The 21,280-nt window shown below is 35.1% G+C and overlaps 2 protein-coding genes across 2 annotated transcripts in view; one reads left to right on the forward strand and one right to left on the reverse strand.

Moving 5' to 3' along the window:
* Positions 1–21,280, forward strand: part of LOC114339236 (protein NDRG3) — a 658,690-nt gene that overhangs the window by 50,539 nt on the left and 586,871 nt on the right. The window lies entirely within an intron of this gene.
* The window catches only part of LOC126891994 (glucose dehydrogenase [FAD, quinone]-like), a 51,634-nt gene that overhangs the window by 25,141 nt on the left and 5,213 nt on the right, over positions 1–21,280 (reverse strand). Inside the window, exons 3-4 of the mRNA XM_050661372.1 lie at positions 20,211–20,438; positions 15,454–15,788 (exon numbers count right to left, since the gene is read on the reverse strand). Coding sequence (XP_050517329.1) covers positions 15,454–15,788; positions 20,211–20,438 — 563 coding nt within the window. The remainder of the gene's footprint in view (positions 1–15,453; positions 15,789–20,210; positions 20,439–21,280) is intronic.

Consider the following 21,280-nt stretch of genomic DNA (forward strand, 5'->3'; position numbering starts at 1 on the left):
TTCATATTTCACCCAGAAAAACTTTATGATACAGTAAAATAATACTGTAAATTTCATTAAGATCGGTTTAATAGATTTTGCAAAATAAATTTTGCAATCCAGCTTTCGCAAACAAAAATCCATTATTTCAAAATGTTGCAGGACTGAAAATAAAGCAGATAACAAGTTGAACTTTTTTTTGCATATAGAAGTGTACTGTACCTTTTATTTGCAATTTTGCAAAATTAAAATCCATTAACTACCACGGCGTCAGGAATTTTTTTAAATAAACATTCATTATTGGTGCTACGCGCAGGACAGCGGATAGTTTGCTCTTATTGGGCATTTCAGTGACCTTTGATAATGATTGATACATTTTGATTTTTATTACATTTCGGTATAAATAAATAAATTTGTTTATTGCAAAATAAAAACACATACTCTATCCTTTGAAATAACACTTTTATTAGCAAAAACTTTATTGTATATATTTTAACTTAGATAATAAAATTTTATTATTTTTAAACATAAATGCAATTGTTTAAACAATATTTCACAAACAATAATAAAATTAGTTTGATTTTTGTGGAATTAAAATATTAAAATACAACAAAATATAGAGTAAGAAAATAATATATTAGATAAAGATTAGAAGAAATTTTGGTGGAAATCAACTTGTGTGAATTGAACACCGCTGTCCTGCGCGTAGCACCAAAAATTAATGTTTATTTAATAAATTTCCTGACGCCGTGGTAGTTAATCGATTTTAATTTTGCAAATTGCAAATGAAAGGTACAGTACACGTCTATAAGCAAAAAAAAATCAACTTGCTATCTGCTTTATTTCAGTCCTGTAACATTTTGAAAAAATGATTTTTTTTTGCGAAAGCTGGATTGCAAAATTTATTTTGCAAAATCTATTAAACCGATCTTAACGAAATTTACAGTATTATTTTACTGTATCATAAAGTTTTTCTGGGTGAAAATATGAAGGTCCTGAGTGTAGCATAAATGGTTGAAAAACGTAAAATGCGAATACTTGTTTTTGTATGTTTATTCGCAGTTATTGCTATTTTGCAACAAGGGTGACTATTTTTTAAATTCTTAACCAATTCTATATTGTAGAAAATTTAATTAGACAACTTTTATGTTTGTACAACTTTTCTCGAAAATGAATACTTTATAAGTTATAATCAAAAAACGAAAAAAAAATCGAATTTTTCCTTCATTTTTTGACATTTTGATTATTTAAACAATGTTCCGGACCTTTTTGAGAGGGAGGATAACTCAAATATTATTATTTGATTTATTTTCAAGCAATTTCTGCAAAAAAGTTTGAGTCACCTCTCAACGTCCATCTCAAAACAGATGCGGCCTGGACTAATCGGGATATTGCTCTTAATGATGTCTCTTAGGCCGCGTTCAGAGTGGACGAGCAAAGAGCAAAGAGCAAAGAGCAAAGAGCAACGAGCAAAGAGCAAAGAGCAAAAAGTGCACGTTCAGAGTGGACGAGCAAAGAGCAAAGAGCAAAGAGCAAAGAAGTGCTAATAGCGGGTAGTTACGCTAGACGAGAGTTTAGTTCTTTTCCACTCGGCAGTGTGGATAGGAGCGGTAGGATATTTGCTCTTTACTCTCACAGTAGTCCATGTAGTGAGACCGCTCCCGTCTGAAAAAATTTCCGATTCGGTCTCTTTGTGGATTCCTATTTAAAAATATTTTAAAATTTCCTTTAAACAAATCTGAAGGGTGCCGGGCGGAATTTTTGGGCAGAAATTGTTTAAACAATTTTTTTAAACAAATACAAAAGATCACGTTTTTTGCTCTGGAACATATATTTTTAAGTTTTGTGGGTCATCTAAACAACAAAGGTATCTTGTAAATGTTCTCAAAAATTGATAGTTTTCGAGTTATAGGCAATTTAAAATCTGAAAAATGCGAAAATACCCATTTTCGAGGCCTAAATACTCATATTTAAATTAGTATTTTTGAGGTTGCCAGATACTTAAATTGAAGTTTAAACATTGAGCCTCAAGACTCTGAAGAGTGATCGCGTCTAACCTTAATTTATATCGTTGTTTTTTAATTGTTAAATATGCGTGTTTATTCGATTTTTTGCCGGTGTGGCGCGCTCTATTTCAAAAATCTCCTATTTTCCTCCGAAAATTATTTTTTCTAGATTTTTTGGGATTTTCTAAATAAAATAAGTTTCTTGACATTTTTCTCAAAAGTTAACAGTTTTAAAGTTATAAGCGATTTAAAATCCAAAAATGAGTTTTTTTGTCATTTTTTGGATTTTAAATCGCTTATAACTTTAAAACTATTAACTTTTGAGAAAAATGTCAAGAAACTTATTCTATTTAGAATATCCCAAAAAATCTAGAAAAAATAATTTTCGGAGGAAATAGGAGATTTTTGAAATAGAGCGCGCCGCACCGGCAAAAAAATCTGATATACACGCATATTTAACAATTAAAAAACAACGGTATAAATTAAAGTTAGACGCGATCACTCTTCAGAATCGAAGCTGAATGTTTAATCATCAATTTAAGTATCTGGTAACCTCAAAAATACTAATTGAAATATGAATTTTTAAGCCTCGAAAATGCGTATTTTCGCATTTTTCAGATTTTAAATCGCCTATAACTCGAACATTATTAATTTTTGGGAAAAATTACAAGATACCTTTTTTGTTTAGAATAACCCAAAAAACCTAAAAATATATAATAATAAAAATGGTATACATTTTTATTTTATAGTCGTATTACTCCGTAGAGTAAGTGAACACCTACATTGCCTACATTGGATCCGATTTTCTCCGATCACATCAGATCAGATCAGATCAGATCCGATCCGATCCGACAGGCGGTGCCTACATAGGGCTTTTCATTCACAGTCATTTGTTTCGAGCTTCTGTCATGTGTCACATAATATTAATTTATGTACGTCATACGTTATTGGTATATAAACAATACAAACCAAAGACGTATGGCGTAGATATATCAATATTATGTGACACATGACAGAAGCTCGAAACAAATGACAGTCGATGAAAAGCCCTATTGGATCCGTCTTTCTCCGATCAGATCAGATCCGATCAGACCGGTTTTCCGGCGAGGGTGCCTACATTGGTTCAGTAATCTTCCGACCACCGACCACCGACAATAAGTTCCGATGAAGATGTGTTGAGATGATGACATTGAATATATTTAAACATGTTAGCTTGCAACAAACTTGCAACCAGTTTGCAACCAACTTGCAACCAGTTTGCAACCAGTTTGCAACCAGTTTGCAACCAGTTTGCAACCAGTTTGCAACCAACTTGCAACCAATTTGCAACCAACTTGCAACCATCTTGCAACCAACTTGCAACCAACTTGCAACCAACTTGCAACTAAAATTGCAACTCAACTTGCAACCAATCGGAATGAAACCAAACACTTCTCGATGAGAATAGGAGAAGCTACTCCCGACGTCGGCCGATATCGGATCTGATCTGATCTGATCTGATCGGATCGGAGAAAAACGGATCCAATGTAGGCACTCCCATTTAATACTATGGGTTTATTTTTTATTTCGACGTCGGCCGACGTCGGATCTGATCTGATCTGATCGGATCGGAGAAAACGGATCCAATGTAGGCACCCCCATTTAATACTATGGGTTTATTTTCTATTCCGACGTCGGCCGACGTCGGATCTGATCTGATCGGAGAAAATCGGATCAAATGTAGGTGCGGCCTAACTAGGTGCATTTTTCCGTTGGAACTTTACCAGCTGCAGACGGGGGATGTGAATTGCATAGTGTAGAATTCCTTCCCTCTCGTCTTCACTGCAGCATCCATTTGACTTGCAAATTGGTCTTGGAGGTGTCACCAGGAAAGTGTACCAATAAGTTTTCAATTTAAAAATCTTTTAGTAATATTTTTAATATTTTCAATATTAATAATTTACTATTAGGATTGAAAACTACTTCGTCTAAAAATATATGTTCCGGAGCAAAAAACGTGATCTTTTGTATTTGTTTAAAAATAGGTATTTATGAAAAAGTTCGTGAAGTTATGCTTTTTGCGAACGCACGCGATATTTAGAGCACGAGCGACAGCGGAGCGAGTGCTATACATCGCGTAAGTTCTCAAAAAGTACTTCATGCACAGTTTCATACAATATTTTATCTACTCTACCATAAACAAATAAAAAAACTGTAACTCTTCGTCACTGGAATTCATTTCTATTCTACAATTTTTAGAACTTTGACATTTAAAAATTCTAACTTCTTTCAAAACACAAAACTGTAAAAACTTTTGTCGTAATTTATTGCTCATTATGTCATCACCATGACAACGTCAAAGTTAAGGATATTTGATTATATGAAAGTGTGTTAAAAACAGTGCGAAAAAGTAAGTCCCATTTAAAATACATTGTTACTTCACGCTCACTTTAAACACTTCACGCACTGCTATCTATAATGACAGTTTTCACAAACTAAAAACTTACACGTAACATAACATAGAGTAGATAAAATTGTTTAAACAATTTCTGCCCAAAAATTCCGCCCGGTGCTCTTCAGATTTGTTTAAAGGGGACATTTTTGAATAGGAATTGACAAAGAAACCGAATCAAAAAATTTTTCAGACGGGAGCGGTCTCACTACATGGACCAAAGAAATCAAACTTGTTTGGTTTCGCCGCTTTGCTCTTTGCTAGCACTCTGTGCACCTCCGTTTGCCAGTATGAGTTTGATTTCTCCGCTTTGCTCTTTGCTCTTTGCTCTTTGCTCGTCCACTCTGAACGTACGCTTAGCGAACCATACGCCGCTCAAGCAAGTGTTATTCGTCGTTAAAATTCACAGGTCAGGGCCTAGATTCCGTGCACTGTAGATATCTGCACGTCGCTTTCTATCGATGTCAATTTTCGTAAAAATATTTGAATTTTTAGCTTTAATTGAATTATTTTCTAGTTTTGCTAGGTTATACTCTAATTGATGCTGAAGTGACACTTAGTAAAACAAGAAAATATTTGAATTAAAACTAAAAATTCAAATATATTGACATTGATAGAAAGCGACCGGCGCGATGTCAATATATTTTAATTTTTAGTTTTAATTCAAATATTTTCTTATTTTACTAAGTGTCACTTCAGCATCAATTAGAGTATAACCTAGCAAAACTAGAAAATAATTCAATTAAAGCTAAAAATTCAAATATTTTTACGAAAATTGACATCGATAGAAAGCGACGTGTAGATATCTACAGTGCACGGAATCCAGGCCCAGATTATCAATGCGTATTCTGATTTTATGACCGACTATGTACTTTTCTGTCAATTCTACAACTTGATTTTGGATGGTTAGGTGTTCGCTGGGAACTAAATTTGTCATAAATATGGTCTTATTGATGCTCATTTTTAAACCTATTGCTGAAGATACGTTTTCTAATTCTTATAAATACTATATCGTCGGCAAAACGCAGATGATTGAGCATTTCTCCATCTATTTTTATTCGCCGAAATACTACAAGCGATATATTATTCGACGAGCCTTAGCAAGTCGAGAACAAATACATACTTCCGGTTTCATGCTTTTCTATCCATCCGTCTGCCTGAACGCGAATATAAGTCCGACGTTATTAAAACAGTTATAATGACGAATGAAGTGTCAAATGAGAGCTTATAGCCCAATGATGGTATTAAAGTTGAGAAATTTAACCTCGGACTTCCGGTTCCAGAGTTGCAATTAGAAGTACTGGAATAAACACAAAGTTTCTTTTAATGAAATATTTGAAATTAAAAATACATAACACTAAATTTTCTTTTTTTTTTCACTCCTTTAACTAACTAAAATAAACCTTATAGAAGTTTTCAATGACTTCTGGCCCTCGGTAATAATGTTATCTTTCATTCTGCGTTTAACTTTTTCAAAAATACTTATTAGTTTTCTCAGGATTCGAAAAAGATGAATGCATTTATAAAATATTGGACTAAGATTTTGCACCTATCCCCTTAAACTGTTTACCCTTCGCAAAACAATCGTGTGGTTAAATAGGTTTTGAACATAAGGGAGAAAATATTGTTATTTCCACTATGTAACTAAACAAGTTCTTCTAAACTGCCAAATTCTGTTTATTAACAGTGACTAGAATTCGCTATTAACATGCCACTTTAATATTTGATTTTGTTTTGAGTGAAAAAGCATAGTTTCATTCAAAACATGAAAAACATTTTTTTTAATGGAAAATTGTATATGTATAATTTTGAAAAGTCTGCTTTTAATGTTCCATTAAACCATTTTTTAAACGAGAATATTTGTACGAAGTTAAATCAAAAATATCAAACAACACAGAAACAAAATACAGTTTTTAATTTCCGCGGAATATCAGCTTGACACATTATGTTTCGTCGTAACAACTTAATTAAAAGAGAAGTTTTTGCTTTCATACACAACATTGATCCAGCTTCTGGTCTCGATATCCATATAAATCTGGGAGAGATGTTCAAATTTACATGACTTTTAAATAAAAAAAAAACAATGTATCAGTCCTCGGGACACCGTCTTATTTTGAAAATGATTACAATTTTTAAAAATGGTTTTATTTGCTTCGTTTGAGCGAGTCTACCACAGAAAACACTACAGAAAATTTTGAGAGTGCAGGTCGGACCCGTTTATACACGTACAACACCAAATAGACCAAGAGGCAGCGCTGAAAAATCTATTTGAATTTACTAAAGCTAGATTTTTCACAGTTGATTGGTGTGAGTGTGTAGAGAAACATACTGCGGCCGGTCAAGCGAAACGTAGAACAGGGGTTACTGAGAGGGTATCAAAGTTGCTTCCTACGAAGGTAATTATTTCCATTTACTAAGGCTGAAAATCAGTACACACATTCTAAATTAAATATAAATAAAAGTTATTATAGTCGGTCAGCTGTATAACGGGACAGAGCCGGTCGATCGGCCCCAATAGTCGATTGAGGAAATGAAGCATTTTGGCTCGCAATTTTTTAGTATAGCATGGATTTACTTGAAATTTTCACAGAAGGTAAGGAATAGTCCAAGAATGATTTTATATATCATGCCGCTATCATACGCTAAAACCTTGGGGGTGGTTGTCACCCCATCTCGGGGGGTGGGAATTTTTTTATTGCATTTTAACCATGTAATTCGATGGAAAAAGTAATTCTCAGAAAAAAATGTATTTAACATTTTCTTCGTAAAACTAATATTTTTCGAGTTATTCGCGCTTGAATATAACAGTTTTTCGACGAGAATTTTTTAGAGGGTTTTTTATATACCTCGAAAAATATGCATTTAATCAAAAAAACTGTAGATATTGAAATTGTATCTTTTAGTAACATAAACCAAATTCTTTTCCTATAATATCTTTAGGACCAATACAAACCGAGATACGGCATGTTAAATTTAGCTTTGTTCGTCGAATGCATATTTTGAAATATTCAAAGCCAAATAATATGAAAAATTTGAATTTTTCGAGGAAAACTTAAATAATCTTTTTTCAAATATACAATTAGACCTTTCAAAAAATAATAATAAAAAGTTAAACATGGAAATTAAGCGACTTACAAAAAAAATGTTGGTACCTGCTTTTCTCTACGAAAAAATCAGTGGAAACAACCTTCCTAATTCAAAATTGGTCCTCACCTTTCTGTAGTTTCTCTTATATTTATATTATCAATACACTCAAGGAGTTTGACCTATTTAATATGCATAATTTTGGAAAAATTGGAGTTTAAAGAAAAATTGATTTTTTGCAATTTGGTATTTTTCACCTTTCACTTCAAAATATCTCCGAAAATACTGAAGATATAGAAAAATTATAATTTACTAAATTGTAGTTTTTTAATGACTAAAATTATCCTGTCCATATATTTTCATTACAGTGAATAGTTAGCCAGATATAGATGTTTAAAACCTCTATTTACCAGCAAACACCCCCTTATTCGAGCCCTTTAAACCCGCCCCATAGAAAAACTAAGGCATCTTACGGAATTTTATTTACACAATCTTATAGCTCTTTAAAAATCCTACAAAATCGTTTTTGAGGGGTCTCATTACTGAGAGGGTATCAAAGTTGCTTTTCTACGAAAGTAATTAAATCCATTTACTAAGGCTGAAAATCAGTACACAGTGAGATATAATATTTTTCCAAAATTAGGCATTTTAAATAGGTCAAACTCCTTAAGTGTATTGATAATATAAATATAAAAGGAACTACAGAAAGGTGAAGACCAATTTTGAATTAGGAAGGTTGTTAGGGGATTGTTTTCACTGATTTTTTCGTAGACAAATGCAGGTACCGAAATTTTTTTGATTATAAGTCGCTTAATTTTCACGCTAAAAACTTTTTATTATTTCGTTTTTGAAAGGTCTAATTGTAGATATACTTGAAAAAAGATTATTTAAGTTTTCCTCGAAAAATGCAAATTTTTCTCATTATTTGGCTTTGAATATTTCAAATTATGCATTTGACGAAAAAAGCTAACTTTTAACATGCCGTATCTCGGTTTGTATTAGTCTTAAAGATATTTTTGGAAAATAATTTGGTTTGTGTTACTAAAAGATACAATTTTGATATCTACAGTTTTTTTGATTAAGCATATTTTTCGAGATATTCTCAAAAAATCCTATAAAAAAGTCGATTTTTTCGTCGAAAAACTGTTATTTTCAAGCGCGAATAACTCGAAAAATATTAGTTTTACGAAGAAAATGTAAAAAACATTTTTTTCTTAGAATCATATTTTCCATCGAATTACATGGCTAAAATGTAATAAAAAAATTCCCACCCCCGAGATGGGGTGGCAACCACCCCCAAGGTTTTAGCGTATAATAGCGGCATGATATAGAAAATGATCCTTGGACTATTCCCTACCTTCTGTGAAAATTTCAAGTAAATCCATGCTGGACGAAAAAATTGCGAGCCAAAATGCTTCATTTCCTCAATCGACTATTGGGGCCGACCGACCGGCTCTGTCCCGTTATACAGCTGACCGACTATAATAACTTTTATTTATATTTAATTTAGAATGTGTGAACTGATTTTCAGCCTTAGTAAATGGAAATAATTACTTTCATATGAAAGCAACTTTGATACCCTCTCAGTAACCCCTGTTCTACGTTTCGCTTGACCGAACGCAGTATGTTTCTCTATACACTCACAGTAATCAACTGTGAAAATTCTAGCTTTAGTAAATTCAAATAGATTTTTCAGCGCTGCGTCTCCGTCTATAAACCTGTACCTCTAGCGCGGTTGGGTTTTGTTATTGCTAAACTATAATTTTTAATTTGAATCAAAAGATTATACGTTAAAATAAAGTAGATTATTTCTGTCGGACTAAAAAGAGGGTCCAAATTTCACTATTATAAGTATAACCGTTCAAAAGATATGTGAAATACGTTATGGATAAATAATTACTAATAAATTGAATAATTATTTTATTAAAAAAATAAATCACTTTGCGAAGGTTTATTAATGAGAGTTATCTATTAGGGTGGGCTGAAAAAAATAAATGTTTTTTTTTTCAAGTGCTATACCGCGAAAAACTTGCATATATACTTCATAAATAAAATGCAACTGAGAAAAAAATTATTTTTTCAATATCACGGTAGCGCAATGCAATTAAAATAGTTCGTTTTTTGAAAAAAACTTGGATTTTTAAAATTTTTTCTCCGGTGTAAAAACTTTAAATAATCAATCGCTATAGTGAAAAAACTGTATAATTTGACTTAGAAAACAGAAATACACAATGAACCAGTTTAAAAAACAATGTTTACGGTAGCGCAAACAGCTTTAAATAACGGATAATTACGCTAAAAGGCGCAGTTTACAACACTGCCGTCCCGCGCGGAATGATTCGTTTTGTATGTGACTGTACCGTTTCCCCCACCACTCGTACCCAACCCACAATTCCTTGTGTTGTGTACGCTTGCTTCGCCATTTTGTGAGCTCGCGTCAGTGACTCGGCAGTGTTTGTCAGTGTCAAAGCTTTTGTTGTGTTACTTTTACTGTTACGTTGAGTGTGTGTTGAGTGTCATGGCTTTGTCCAAGAAAATTACGCGTAGTGAGTTTGATTGTCCAATATTCGGTTACCCAAAGGAACTACCTGTAAGTAAACTGCCTTCCTATGAAAACGTTTTAAAGTGCTTCTTTCTTGAACATTACAATTTAGCTGTGGAAACCAACAACAAATTGTTGAACAACAACAGTTTTTCACAAATTTCTAATATTGTTGCACCGAAAGTTAAGCAATTATTTGATAAAGCCTCAATACCAACAGTCTCCCTTTACAGAATTGTTCAAATGATCAATGCCTACAATAACAGTTACAGAGGTCTTATGAAGTGCTACAAACGAGATAAGGAAAAAGACTCGTTCAAAAAAAAAGTTGAAGATTTCAAGCAAAAGTCCTTGCGACTGTTTGATATCTCCGCATGCAAATGCACAATAACATTAGATTGCAATTGCCGAAAGGCCGTTGACTTGTGTGAGTGTCCGGTATCGATTGTTTGTACATGTGAGAAGTCAAAAAAAGTACCAGTCATTGAACTTAAGTTTTTGTACCTTCAAAGAAAACATAGTTTAGGCAAAATTGGTAACGTAGATGTGAAGGAGTCAAAAAAAATTATTCGAAGACAAAAAAGAAAAAACACTGAGTCTGAGTACAGCAGATGTCAGTCGAACGTTGACTCATTGTCACAGCCATCGTGCTCAAAAACTATGGAACCTACACAAATAGAAGACTTTGACTCAACTGAAATAAATAGAAATGAGGATAGTAGCGATGAAGAAGAGTTTGAACCTGTTGTAAAGTCACCATGGCAGATGCGAATTAAATTGACTAATACTGCGCTAACAAGTGATCGTTTTGGAGTTTCTGATAGAGCAACAGCTGCTATTGCTTCTAGCCTTTTGCAAGATTTTGGTATTATAACTGAAACTGAACATTCTAATGTTATTGATAAAAATAAAATCCGAAGGGGGAAAAAGGTTATCCGCACAGAACTGCAGGTGCAGAATAAGGCTGAGCTCAACACATTTCAAGGATTGTATTTTGATGGAAGGAAAGATGACACCATTGTGATTGAGAAGGTAAATTCAAAGCATTTTCGGAGAGTGATTAAGGAAGAACATTATTCTATCATTCAAGAACCTGGATCTGTATATGTTGGTCATGTTACACCTTGTTCTGGATCTGCTCAAAACATTGCCGACAGTATAATTACTTATTTGAAAAAAACTGGACTTTCCCTTGATGATTTAGACGTCATTGGATGTGACGGCACCGTTACAAATACAGGGTGGAAAGGGGGCGTAATTCGAACAATTGAAGAAAAATTGAAAAGGCCAATGCAGTGGGCAGTTTGTCTCTTGCACTTCAACGAATTACCACTCCGACACCTGTTCCAGTTTTTGGATGGAGACACTACAGGGCCTACAACATTTAAAGGACCTATCGGAACAGAGCTCAATAACTGCGAAAAACTCCCCTTGGTGAAATTTGCTAGTGTGGAGTGTGAAATTCCAGATATTGACCGAAGCATATTGAGCAAGGACCAACAGTATTTACTGGACATAAGTTCTGCTGTACAATCAGGAATCTGTCCCATAGATTTATCTCACCGTGAACCTGGCCCACTCTCTCACGCAAGATGGCTAACAATGGCTAACAGGATTCTAAGATTGTATGTGAGTGTTGAATATCCATCAGACGAACATAAAATCGTAGTTCATTTTATTCTGAAGTCATACATGCCTGTTTGGTTCAATATCAAAAAAAGCAAGTACTTAACTGATGGACCAGAACACATATTTCAAACTGTAAAATCCTCAAGATTCCTGCCTGAAAATCTGCTTCAAGTAATAGACCCCGTTATTGAAAGGAACGCTTACTTTGCCCACCCAGAAAACTTGATGTTGAGTATGATAGTAGATAAAAGAACTCACATAAGAGAATTGGGATTGAGACGAATCATAAAGGCCAGGACATCAGCACCCAAAAGAAAGTCAATTAGAGCTTTCCATCCACCCAAATTAAATTTTCAAGCCACAGAGTACAGTGAACTGATTGACTGGACTGCCACCACATTGTCACCACCACCATTACTAAGAAGAATCAGCGACGAAGAAATTCGTGCAAAAATCTTCACTGGGGACACCGCAGCTGAATGGAGATTCGACAAATTTCCTTGTCATACGCAAGCGGTTGAACGATGCATCAAACTTGTAACCAGCGCTTCACAAAAAGTAGTTGGTTTTGAAGCAAGAGATGGGCTCATCCGAACTACACTACAGTCAAGAGCAGCTATGCCATGCTTTGAAAGCAAATCAGCCTTCAAACTTCCTAAACAAGAATGATTATGGACTTAGTGATGAAATATATTCTACTAATCAAAATTCCTTTTTGAATTTTCAATAACAATTTTCATGAAAGATTTGTAATGCTATGATTTAAGTTGATGCTAATAAACTATGTTAAAAGGAATTTGAATTATTAATTTGCAGTCCCCACACTTTAAACAACAAATAAATTAAAAGAAATCTTTTTATTAAAAGGCATTGTGAGTAAACTGTCGCAGGACGGCAGTGTTGTAAACTGCGCCTTTTAGCGTAATTATCCGTTATTTAAAGCTGTTTGCGCTACCGTAAACATTGTTTTTTAAACTGGTTCATTGTGTATTTCTGTTTTCTAAGTCAAATTATACAGTTTTTTCACTATAGCGATTGATTATTTAAAGTTTTTACACCGGAGAAAAAATTTTAAAAATCCAAGTTTTTTTCAAAAAACGAACTATTTTAATTGCATTGCGCTACCGTGATATTGAAAAAATAATTTTTTTCTCAGTTGCATTTTATTTATGAAGTATATATGCAAGTTTTTCGCGGTATAGCACTTGAAAAAAAAAACATTTATTTTTTTCAGCCCACCCTATTATCTATCCTGTTTCTTTCTTTGTCTACTAAGCAATTCTTCGGCTGGTCTTGTTGCGCGCGCTATGGTACCAAATTCATAAATAAGAAAAAAATAAAAAAAATCGTTTTTTACAAGTTTTCGAGACTTATTTTTTTAATAAACATGTTTTATTTGAAAGTTAAAAAAATAAAAATATGACATTTGTAATCGCTAAACATAACCTGTCTGTATTTACGTTTTCTGACTAAAAAAAACGAGGCTGTAAATTTGCCGGACAAGAGATCGACAATATTTTGTCATTAATTAGTAGTTACTTTCAATTGAAAATTAAGAGTTTTGTAATAACAAAACTGTACAGCGCTAGAGCTACAGGTTTAGGTGTTGTGTGTGAGGAAATGCGTCCAACCAACATTCAGAAAGAAGTTTCAGAAAGTGGTAGCCTCGCTCAAACGAAGCAGTCAAAACCATTTTTAAGCCTTTTGTTATCACATTTTCAAACACATTTACATGTACATTTTCAACAAAGGTCGGTGTTATTACTTTCGTGTTTCGTAAGAAATCAACTCATAAGAAGAAAAATTAAACAAGCCAAAGAATCCTGGCTCGAGAATTCCTGTAAAGAAATAGAAGACCTCCAAAAAAAAAACATGACATTTTCAACCTTCACAAGAAACTTAAATACACCTCCGGATATAGAAAACAAAAAAATGCTCACGTACTTAAAAACGTAGACGGAAAAATTTGTGATCACGAACAACAGTGCAAAGAATGGAATAGATACATCACTGACCTTTTTGACGATGTTTCTCGAGAAAATGCTCCACATACTACCTGTGACAACCAGTTAGACACAGGTCCCAGTATACTGAATTCTGAAGTCAGAAAAGCAACACAGCCAGCCAAAAACAATAAAGCACCCGGATCAGATCAAATCCCTGCTGAGCTACTTAAACTTTTGGATGAGGAAAACATTACCTACTTAACCACTTTTTTTAACAAAATTTACAACGAAGGAAAAATACCAGATGATTGGTTGGAGTCATTGTTTATAACATTACCAAAGAAAAGCAGGCCCACCAAATGTAGCGATTTTAGACTAATCAGTTTGATGAGTCACGCACTTAAGATATTTTTACGAATTATACAAAACCGAGTATTCCTTCTGTGTGAAAGTAGAATGGGTAATAAGCAATTTGAATTTAGAGATGGTCTAGGAACTAGAGAGGCACTATTTTGTATGCGCGTTCTTTTACAAAAAAGCTGTGAATTCCGAAAGAACGTTTATGTTTGTTTCATCGACTTCGAGAAGGCATTCGACCGAGTACAACACCATATACTTTTCAATTGCCTTCAGGCAGTAGGACTTAACCACTACGATATAAGACTGCTAAAATACTTATATTACAATCAAGTAGCATCTACCCAAGTTGGAGATAGTCGTACTGAAAAACTACCCATCAAACGTGGTGTGCGACAGGGCTGTGTTTTGTCACCCAGTCTCTTTAATCTATACTCTGAAGAAATCTTTAGGGAGGCTTTGGACGACAGACAAGAGGGAGTAAGACTGGGCGGAGAAGTAATCAACAATATCAGATATCAACCGTGCTGACGACACGGCCATTCTTGCAGAAAATTTAGAAGATCTCCAGACATTAGTAAATCTAGTCGGTGAAGCAAGTTCTCGGAGAGGCCTAAAAATCAATATTTCAAAGACAAAGTGTATGGCAGTTGGAAAGATAAATGTAGATCAAGGCGTGCTTTCTCTTGATGGAGAGGAGATAGAACGAGTAAACCATTTTAAATACCTTGGCAGTTGGTTAAATGTAAATTGCGATTGTGATGAAGAGATAATAACCAGGATTGAAATATCACGTAAGGCTTTTATGACCTGGAAACCAGTTTTATGTAACCGAAGCCTGTCGATGAAGATTCGCAAAAAGGTCCTAAAATGTTACATGTTTTCTATATTATTGTATGGTTGTGAGACATGGACGTTAAAAAGCACAATGCTAAATAAATTAGAAGCATTCGAATTGTGGTGCTATCGACGAATCCTAAAGATATCATGGGTTTCGCACACTTCCAATGAAAATGTTCTCCAAATGATGAATTCAGAACGTCTGCTCATAAACATCATAAAGAGGAGAAAAACAGAATACTTCGGCCATATAATTAGAGGACCTAAATACTATCTACTTCGCCTTATAATTCAAGGAAAAGTGGAGGGAAAGAGATGGATTGGTCGAAAGAAACTCTCATGGTTGCGTAATATTAGACAATGGTGTGGTACCACGGTAGAAGAATTATTTCGGCAGCCGATAGAGAGAGGTTTCAGGAACTTGTAAACATGATGACAGCCAACGTCTGAATACGGACACGGCACCTGAAGAAGAAGAAGCTTCTTAAGAGTCAGACTTCGACTAACAAGCTGAAGAAGACATGAGGCAACTTCGTTGGCTCCACGAAAAGCTACTTGCTACACAATACTAAAATATTATACAATGGTATAGTATAAAGTATACTAGTATATTCTGTATAAATTTAAAATTAATCTTACCCCTATTTGTTCTTTTCCATTATAATCAACATACGGATAACCAGATTCCTGTCCACTCTTCACCAAAGCATCGACCAACCCCGTTCTGAAGGGTACATCACTGATCGAGAGATATCCTCCTTTATTATGAAACCCTTCATCACCTCCGTCCACATTAAAATCTTCAGACTTTAGGAAATATGGAAGGACCTCTTTAAAGGACCAGCCTGGATTGCCTAGTTTTGCCCATTTATCGTAGTCTCTTCTGTTTCCTCGAACGTGTAGCATGAAATTAAGGATAGAGGTTCCTCCGAGCACTTTGCCATGACTGTATTTTAACGTTTTGTTAATACAACCTACAAAATTATATTGCATCAGAGATCATAGATCATACCCGCCAACCTCTTCAGGACCTACAAGGCTCTTGTAAATGAGTAGACCTTAAAATTAACTTTTGCAAAACACAATAAATTACCAACTTTGTACTGTCTCAAAATATCTGAACTAATGGCAGAATAGGGATGTTAAGGGATAGTGATAGCCTCTCCTGTTCAAATGTCAACCTCACCTGCTCGTATGGTGATCTAGATCATGGTCATCTGGTACATCCTGCTAGACAACTAACGAGGCTCTGACGTCCGAGTGTTTGCCGGGATAAGCAATCCACCATTTACTGGCCAACGGCTTCGGGCGGACGAGCTGGTAAATGGAAGTGCACTCTGTTGTCCTGAGACTGGGAAATTGGTCTCAAAGGCGGACGAACCAAGAAAGTGGTCAACGGCATCAGAATGCAGAAGGCAACGAGAAACCACTGCATTAAAGGTCCCTGATGACATCTCTAGTAAAGCTATCATGGCAAATCCAGCTGAAGTGGAAATAGTTACTAATCATGGAATACGGAAGCCAAGCTTCGGCAGGGGAGGTGATCCACCTTTAGACCATAGGGCCTCCCAGGTCGTAACCCAGCGAAAACCCTGTGACAGATCTGGAAAAGTGTCTCTAAGAACAGCAGAGTTGATTATTAAAATATGTACCTGGAATGTGAAGACAATGTATCAGGCTGGAAAAATTCATAATACCATTCCAGAAATGACCAGACTCGGAATCGGTATAATGGGCATAAGCGAAATGAGGTGGCCAAATAGTGGTGCTTGTATTGTTGACAACCATATGGTATACCACTCAGGAAATGACGATGGTCAACATATATATGGGGTTGGAATAATCGTGTCTCCCCAATTACGTCAATATGTTACAAATGTTATACCTATTTCTGAAAGATTAATAATAATCCAACTGAATACTAGCCCCGTCAAATTAAATATATTACAAGTGTATGCCCCCACGAGCGATAAACCAGAAGAAGATCTAGAGCAATTCTATGAGTTGTTGATAAAGTCACTTAAACGACTTAAAAAAGAAGATATAAATATTATTATGGGTGACTTCAATGCGAAAATTGGTAAAGGGAGAAGCGGTGAATTCATAGGTGATTTTGGTCTAGGACAGAGAAATAAAAGGGGAGACAGATTAAAACTGTTTGTAGAAGAAGAAGAATTTGCAATACTAAACACATTCTTCAAACTACCACCAAGACTCTTGTACACCTGAGTCTCCCCGCAAGATCAACCAGGAAACGTAATACGGAATCAAATTGACTAGGTACATAATGGTGAACAAGAGATTCCGTAATGGATGTCTATCGGTTAAGGGTTGCCCCGGTGCTGACGTATCATCAGATCATGTTCCTGTTGTTGGTTTTAGGTTTAGATTCAAGAAGGTTGCAAAAAAGAACAGCAACAAAAAGTGCGATATGAGAATACTAAAAGATAAGAAAACAAAAGAGACAGTCGCACAGATTCTTTCAGAGAAACTAATTAATATGGAGCAAACATATAATGCCGAAGAATCACTCCAAAATATATGTGAAACCTTTAACAGCATCAGAGAAGAACATCTAATAGAAAAGAAAGAGATGAGAAAAAGTTGGATGAACGACAATATACTACAACTTATGGAAGACAGAAGAAAATAAAAAAAAACAAAATAATGTACAACACGATTCAGAGACAAATAAGAACTGAAATAAGAAAGGCCAAAGAAAATTGGTTAAAATCACAATGTGAAGAGATAGAGTCGTTAGAGCAAAAACATGATACGTTTAACATGCATAAAAAGGTGAAACAAGCAGCTGGTCTTCAGAAATCTAACACAGCTAGCAAATTGCGAGACCAACAGGGGAATATCATCACAGACAAAAATCAAGAAATCTGCATATGAACAAAATACATAGAGGAACTCTTTGTTGATACTAGATCCGAACAACCTCCATTCTACATATGTGATGACCACTTACCAATCACATCAGATGAAGTGGAAAGAGCAATATCACAACTAAAAGATGGCAAAGCTCCTGGACCCGACAATGCATATGCTGAACTCATAAAACTATTTAACACCGACGGTACTCAACGCCTAACCAAAATATTTAACGACATATATTTAAGCGGAGTAATACCAAAAACATGGTTGAACTCGACGTTTGTTGCTTTACCAAAGAAAACAAAGTCCGTATCCTGCAGTGATTTCCAAACCATCAGCTTAATGAGCCATATTTTAAAACTGTTTCTAAAAATTATACACCAAAGGATATATAGACTGTGCGAAGAAAAAATCAGACGAACACAGTTTGGTTTTCGAAATGCAGTGGGTACAAGAGAGGCTCTATTTAGTATACAAGTGCTATTTCAACGATGTAGAGACGTAAATTGCGATATTTATGCATGTTTCATTGATTACCATAAAGCGTTCGATACAGTAAACCACGACATCGATATCAAAATCAAACGTGGGGTCCGTCAGGGATGTATACTATCCCCCCTGCTTTTTAACATCTACTCTGAGGAAATCTTTTAAGAATCAGTGGATGATGTTGAAGCCGGAATTCTAATTAACGGAGAATGTATCAATAACATAAGATACGCAGACGACACTGTGGTATTCGCTGACAGTTCTGAAGCCCTACAGGAGTTAATGAACAGAATCGCGAAGGTCAGTCAGAGATACGGACTTTCACTAAACACTAAGAAAACAAAATGTATGATTATCTCTAAGAACAAACAGCAATTTGGACGAATCAGTGTAAATGGTCAACAAATAGAAAGAGTAAAGACATATACCTACCTTGGTACGAACGTCAATGAAAATTGGGACCATTCTATAGAAATCAAATGTAGGATAGAGAAAGCAAGATCTGCATTTCAAAAAATGGCAAAGTTGTTCAAATCTCATGATTTGTCGATACCCATAAAAGTCAGATTACTACGATGTTATATCTTCCCTATACTGTTGTACGGAGTTGAGTCGTGGACTCTCACAGACGCCACCTGCAAGAAAATTGAGGCTTTTGAGATGTGGCTTTATCGTCGAATCCTGAAGATATCTTATACCGACCACATTACTAATGAGGGTGTTTTGCTGAGAATGCAAAAAGAAAAAGAGCTGTTAATCAAAATAAAAACAGCCAAAATCGAATACCTCGGTCACATTATGAGGAACAGTGAAAGATATGGACTACTGCAACTGGTCTTACAGGGAAAAGTAGAGGGAAAGCGAGGACCAGGAAGGCGAAGAATTTCGTGGCTGAAAAATTTACGTACGTGGTTCAACACAACCACTACAAATCTTTTCAGAGCAGCAGTGTGCAAAGTACAGATTGCCATGATGGTCGCCAACATCAGAAACGGATAGGCACTACAAGAAGAAGAATGGCAGAAAAATAATCAATAAGATACAAGTGGCACAGAGAGCAATGGAGAGGTCAATGTTGGACGCAGTTAAAAGAATCACCACGCTGTAGTGATGTTGAAAAAGTAACTATTCGTTACAAAGTAATCGTTACTTACGAATACCGAAAGTTACGATTACTATACAGAGAGGCAAATCGTTACTTTGATTACTTTTATTACTCTGATTACTTCGTACCAATCGTATCAGAGCGAGTACCTATTTGAGTATTATATCTACAATCGGTTGATATCGGAATCGGACCGGTACTCCACGAGTGTTCGGTATCAGTACAGTTAACTACAATTTTATCAATGAAGGGTGAAGGCTATGAAGAGTTTTACAGGATTACATGGCACTGAGAAGTAGCTGAAATAGAGGGAGGTAAATCATTTAACAAAGCATGCACCCAGAAACAGATGTCTATACGATAATATACGATTTGTCGAGGTAGATAATTCACAGATGTTTGTTCCTTTGAAAATAATATGCAACACATTAGATTTTAATAATAAATACACACCATTCTTATCGGGCCTAAAAAAATACTTATCTTAGATTGACCGGAAAAAATGTAGAAATGATAATATTTCTAGACTATGATCATCGACTTTAATTTTACATGTAGGTATGGCATTGTTTTTATTAGACCAGGCATTTAACACTAAAAACAAAGGAATAAATCTATTTTTAAATATAGTAGGTACCTAGAGACTTGCAACTTTGTGCATTGTATTTAGGATTAGAATGACGTCTGGAAAAAAGTCTACAATAGAAAAATGGGTGGAAATGCATTATTACATTTTAAAGTGTATAAAACGCATCGAAAAATACATAAACATGTTAAAATCAGTATACTAAGGGCCAGATTTTCTTATTTTGGGAAATTTGGGGTCACTGAATAATCTTCAAAAACGAGCAGTAGTCGGAAAAATGTATCAAAAATACCTAAAACTTTGCTTATGTTACAAAATCGCCTAAAAAATTTGTACCTCTACAAAAATGTTCCTGCGGTTCTGCTCTATAACCCCAGTTATAATCGGTAAACGAGAAACTTCCGCAAAGACTGGGAACATCTGTAAGATCGGTAGGAACTGGTCCAGCCTCTACTAAAAGAACGTTCCATTCTGGTGCTTCTGACAATCTGTTGGCAATTACTGCTCCAGTTGGACCTGAACCAACTATGATAAAATCGAAGGTTTGATTTGAGTATGTTTCTCCTACAAAAGAATAGAGTGATTATTATGACTGACTATGATGTTGCCAATGTCAGTAATGTACGTTTATGATTGGCAAAATGGCTAAATTGGCATAGAATTGGCATAGAAATATAGAACTCGTAACGTACTTCTTCTTCTTCAAATGCAAATCCACTAATGGATGTTAGCGATCACATTTTCCATTAACTGTCTGTTTCTTGCAATGTGTATCAGAGATTGTCTATGCCGTTAATCCCTGTCCATTGCCTTATGTTTCGGAGCCAGGACATTTTCTTGCGTCGTATTCCTCTCTTGCCTTCAATTTTACCCTCGAGTATAAGTTGAAGGAAATGGTATTTTTCGTTTCGCATGATGTGACCCAAATACGCCGTTTTTATTTTCTTGATATTTTCGAAAATCTGGCGTTCTTAGTTGATTCTTTTAAGGACATCTACATTTGTGACTTTCGCCGTCCATGGTATCTTTAGTATACGACGATAAAGCCACATTTCGAAGGCTTCTAATCTGTTTATATCCCTCGTCTTGAGTGTTCAGCCTTCTATGCCTTATAGCAGCACCGACCACACGTAGTAAATCTTAGTGTCAGTGTAAGATCAAACTCTGAACAGGTCAGTGCCTTACTGAATTATACGAAAGCCTGTCGAGTTTGCTCAATGCGACATTTTACTTCCGTGTCCGATGCCCAGTCTTCAAAAATCCACGTTCCCAGGTCTTTAAATTTGCTCACTCTTTCAATGGACTTAGTATTCAGTGTTATGGTAGAGTTTTCAAATGCATCCAAGTTTCTGGAGATGATCATGAATTTGGTCTTTTTGGTATTAATCTCTAATCCCATTCGCTTA

Source organism: Diabrotica virgifera, chromosome 9 (assembly GCF_917563875.1).
Source record: "Diabrotica virgifera virgifera chromosome 9, PGI_DIABVI_V3a".
In the NCBI taxonomy this organism is placed as follows: Eukaryota; Metazoa; Arthropoda; class Insecta; order Coleoptera; family Chrysomelidae; genus Diabrotica; species Diabrotica virgifera.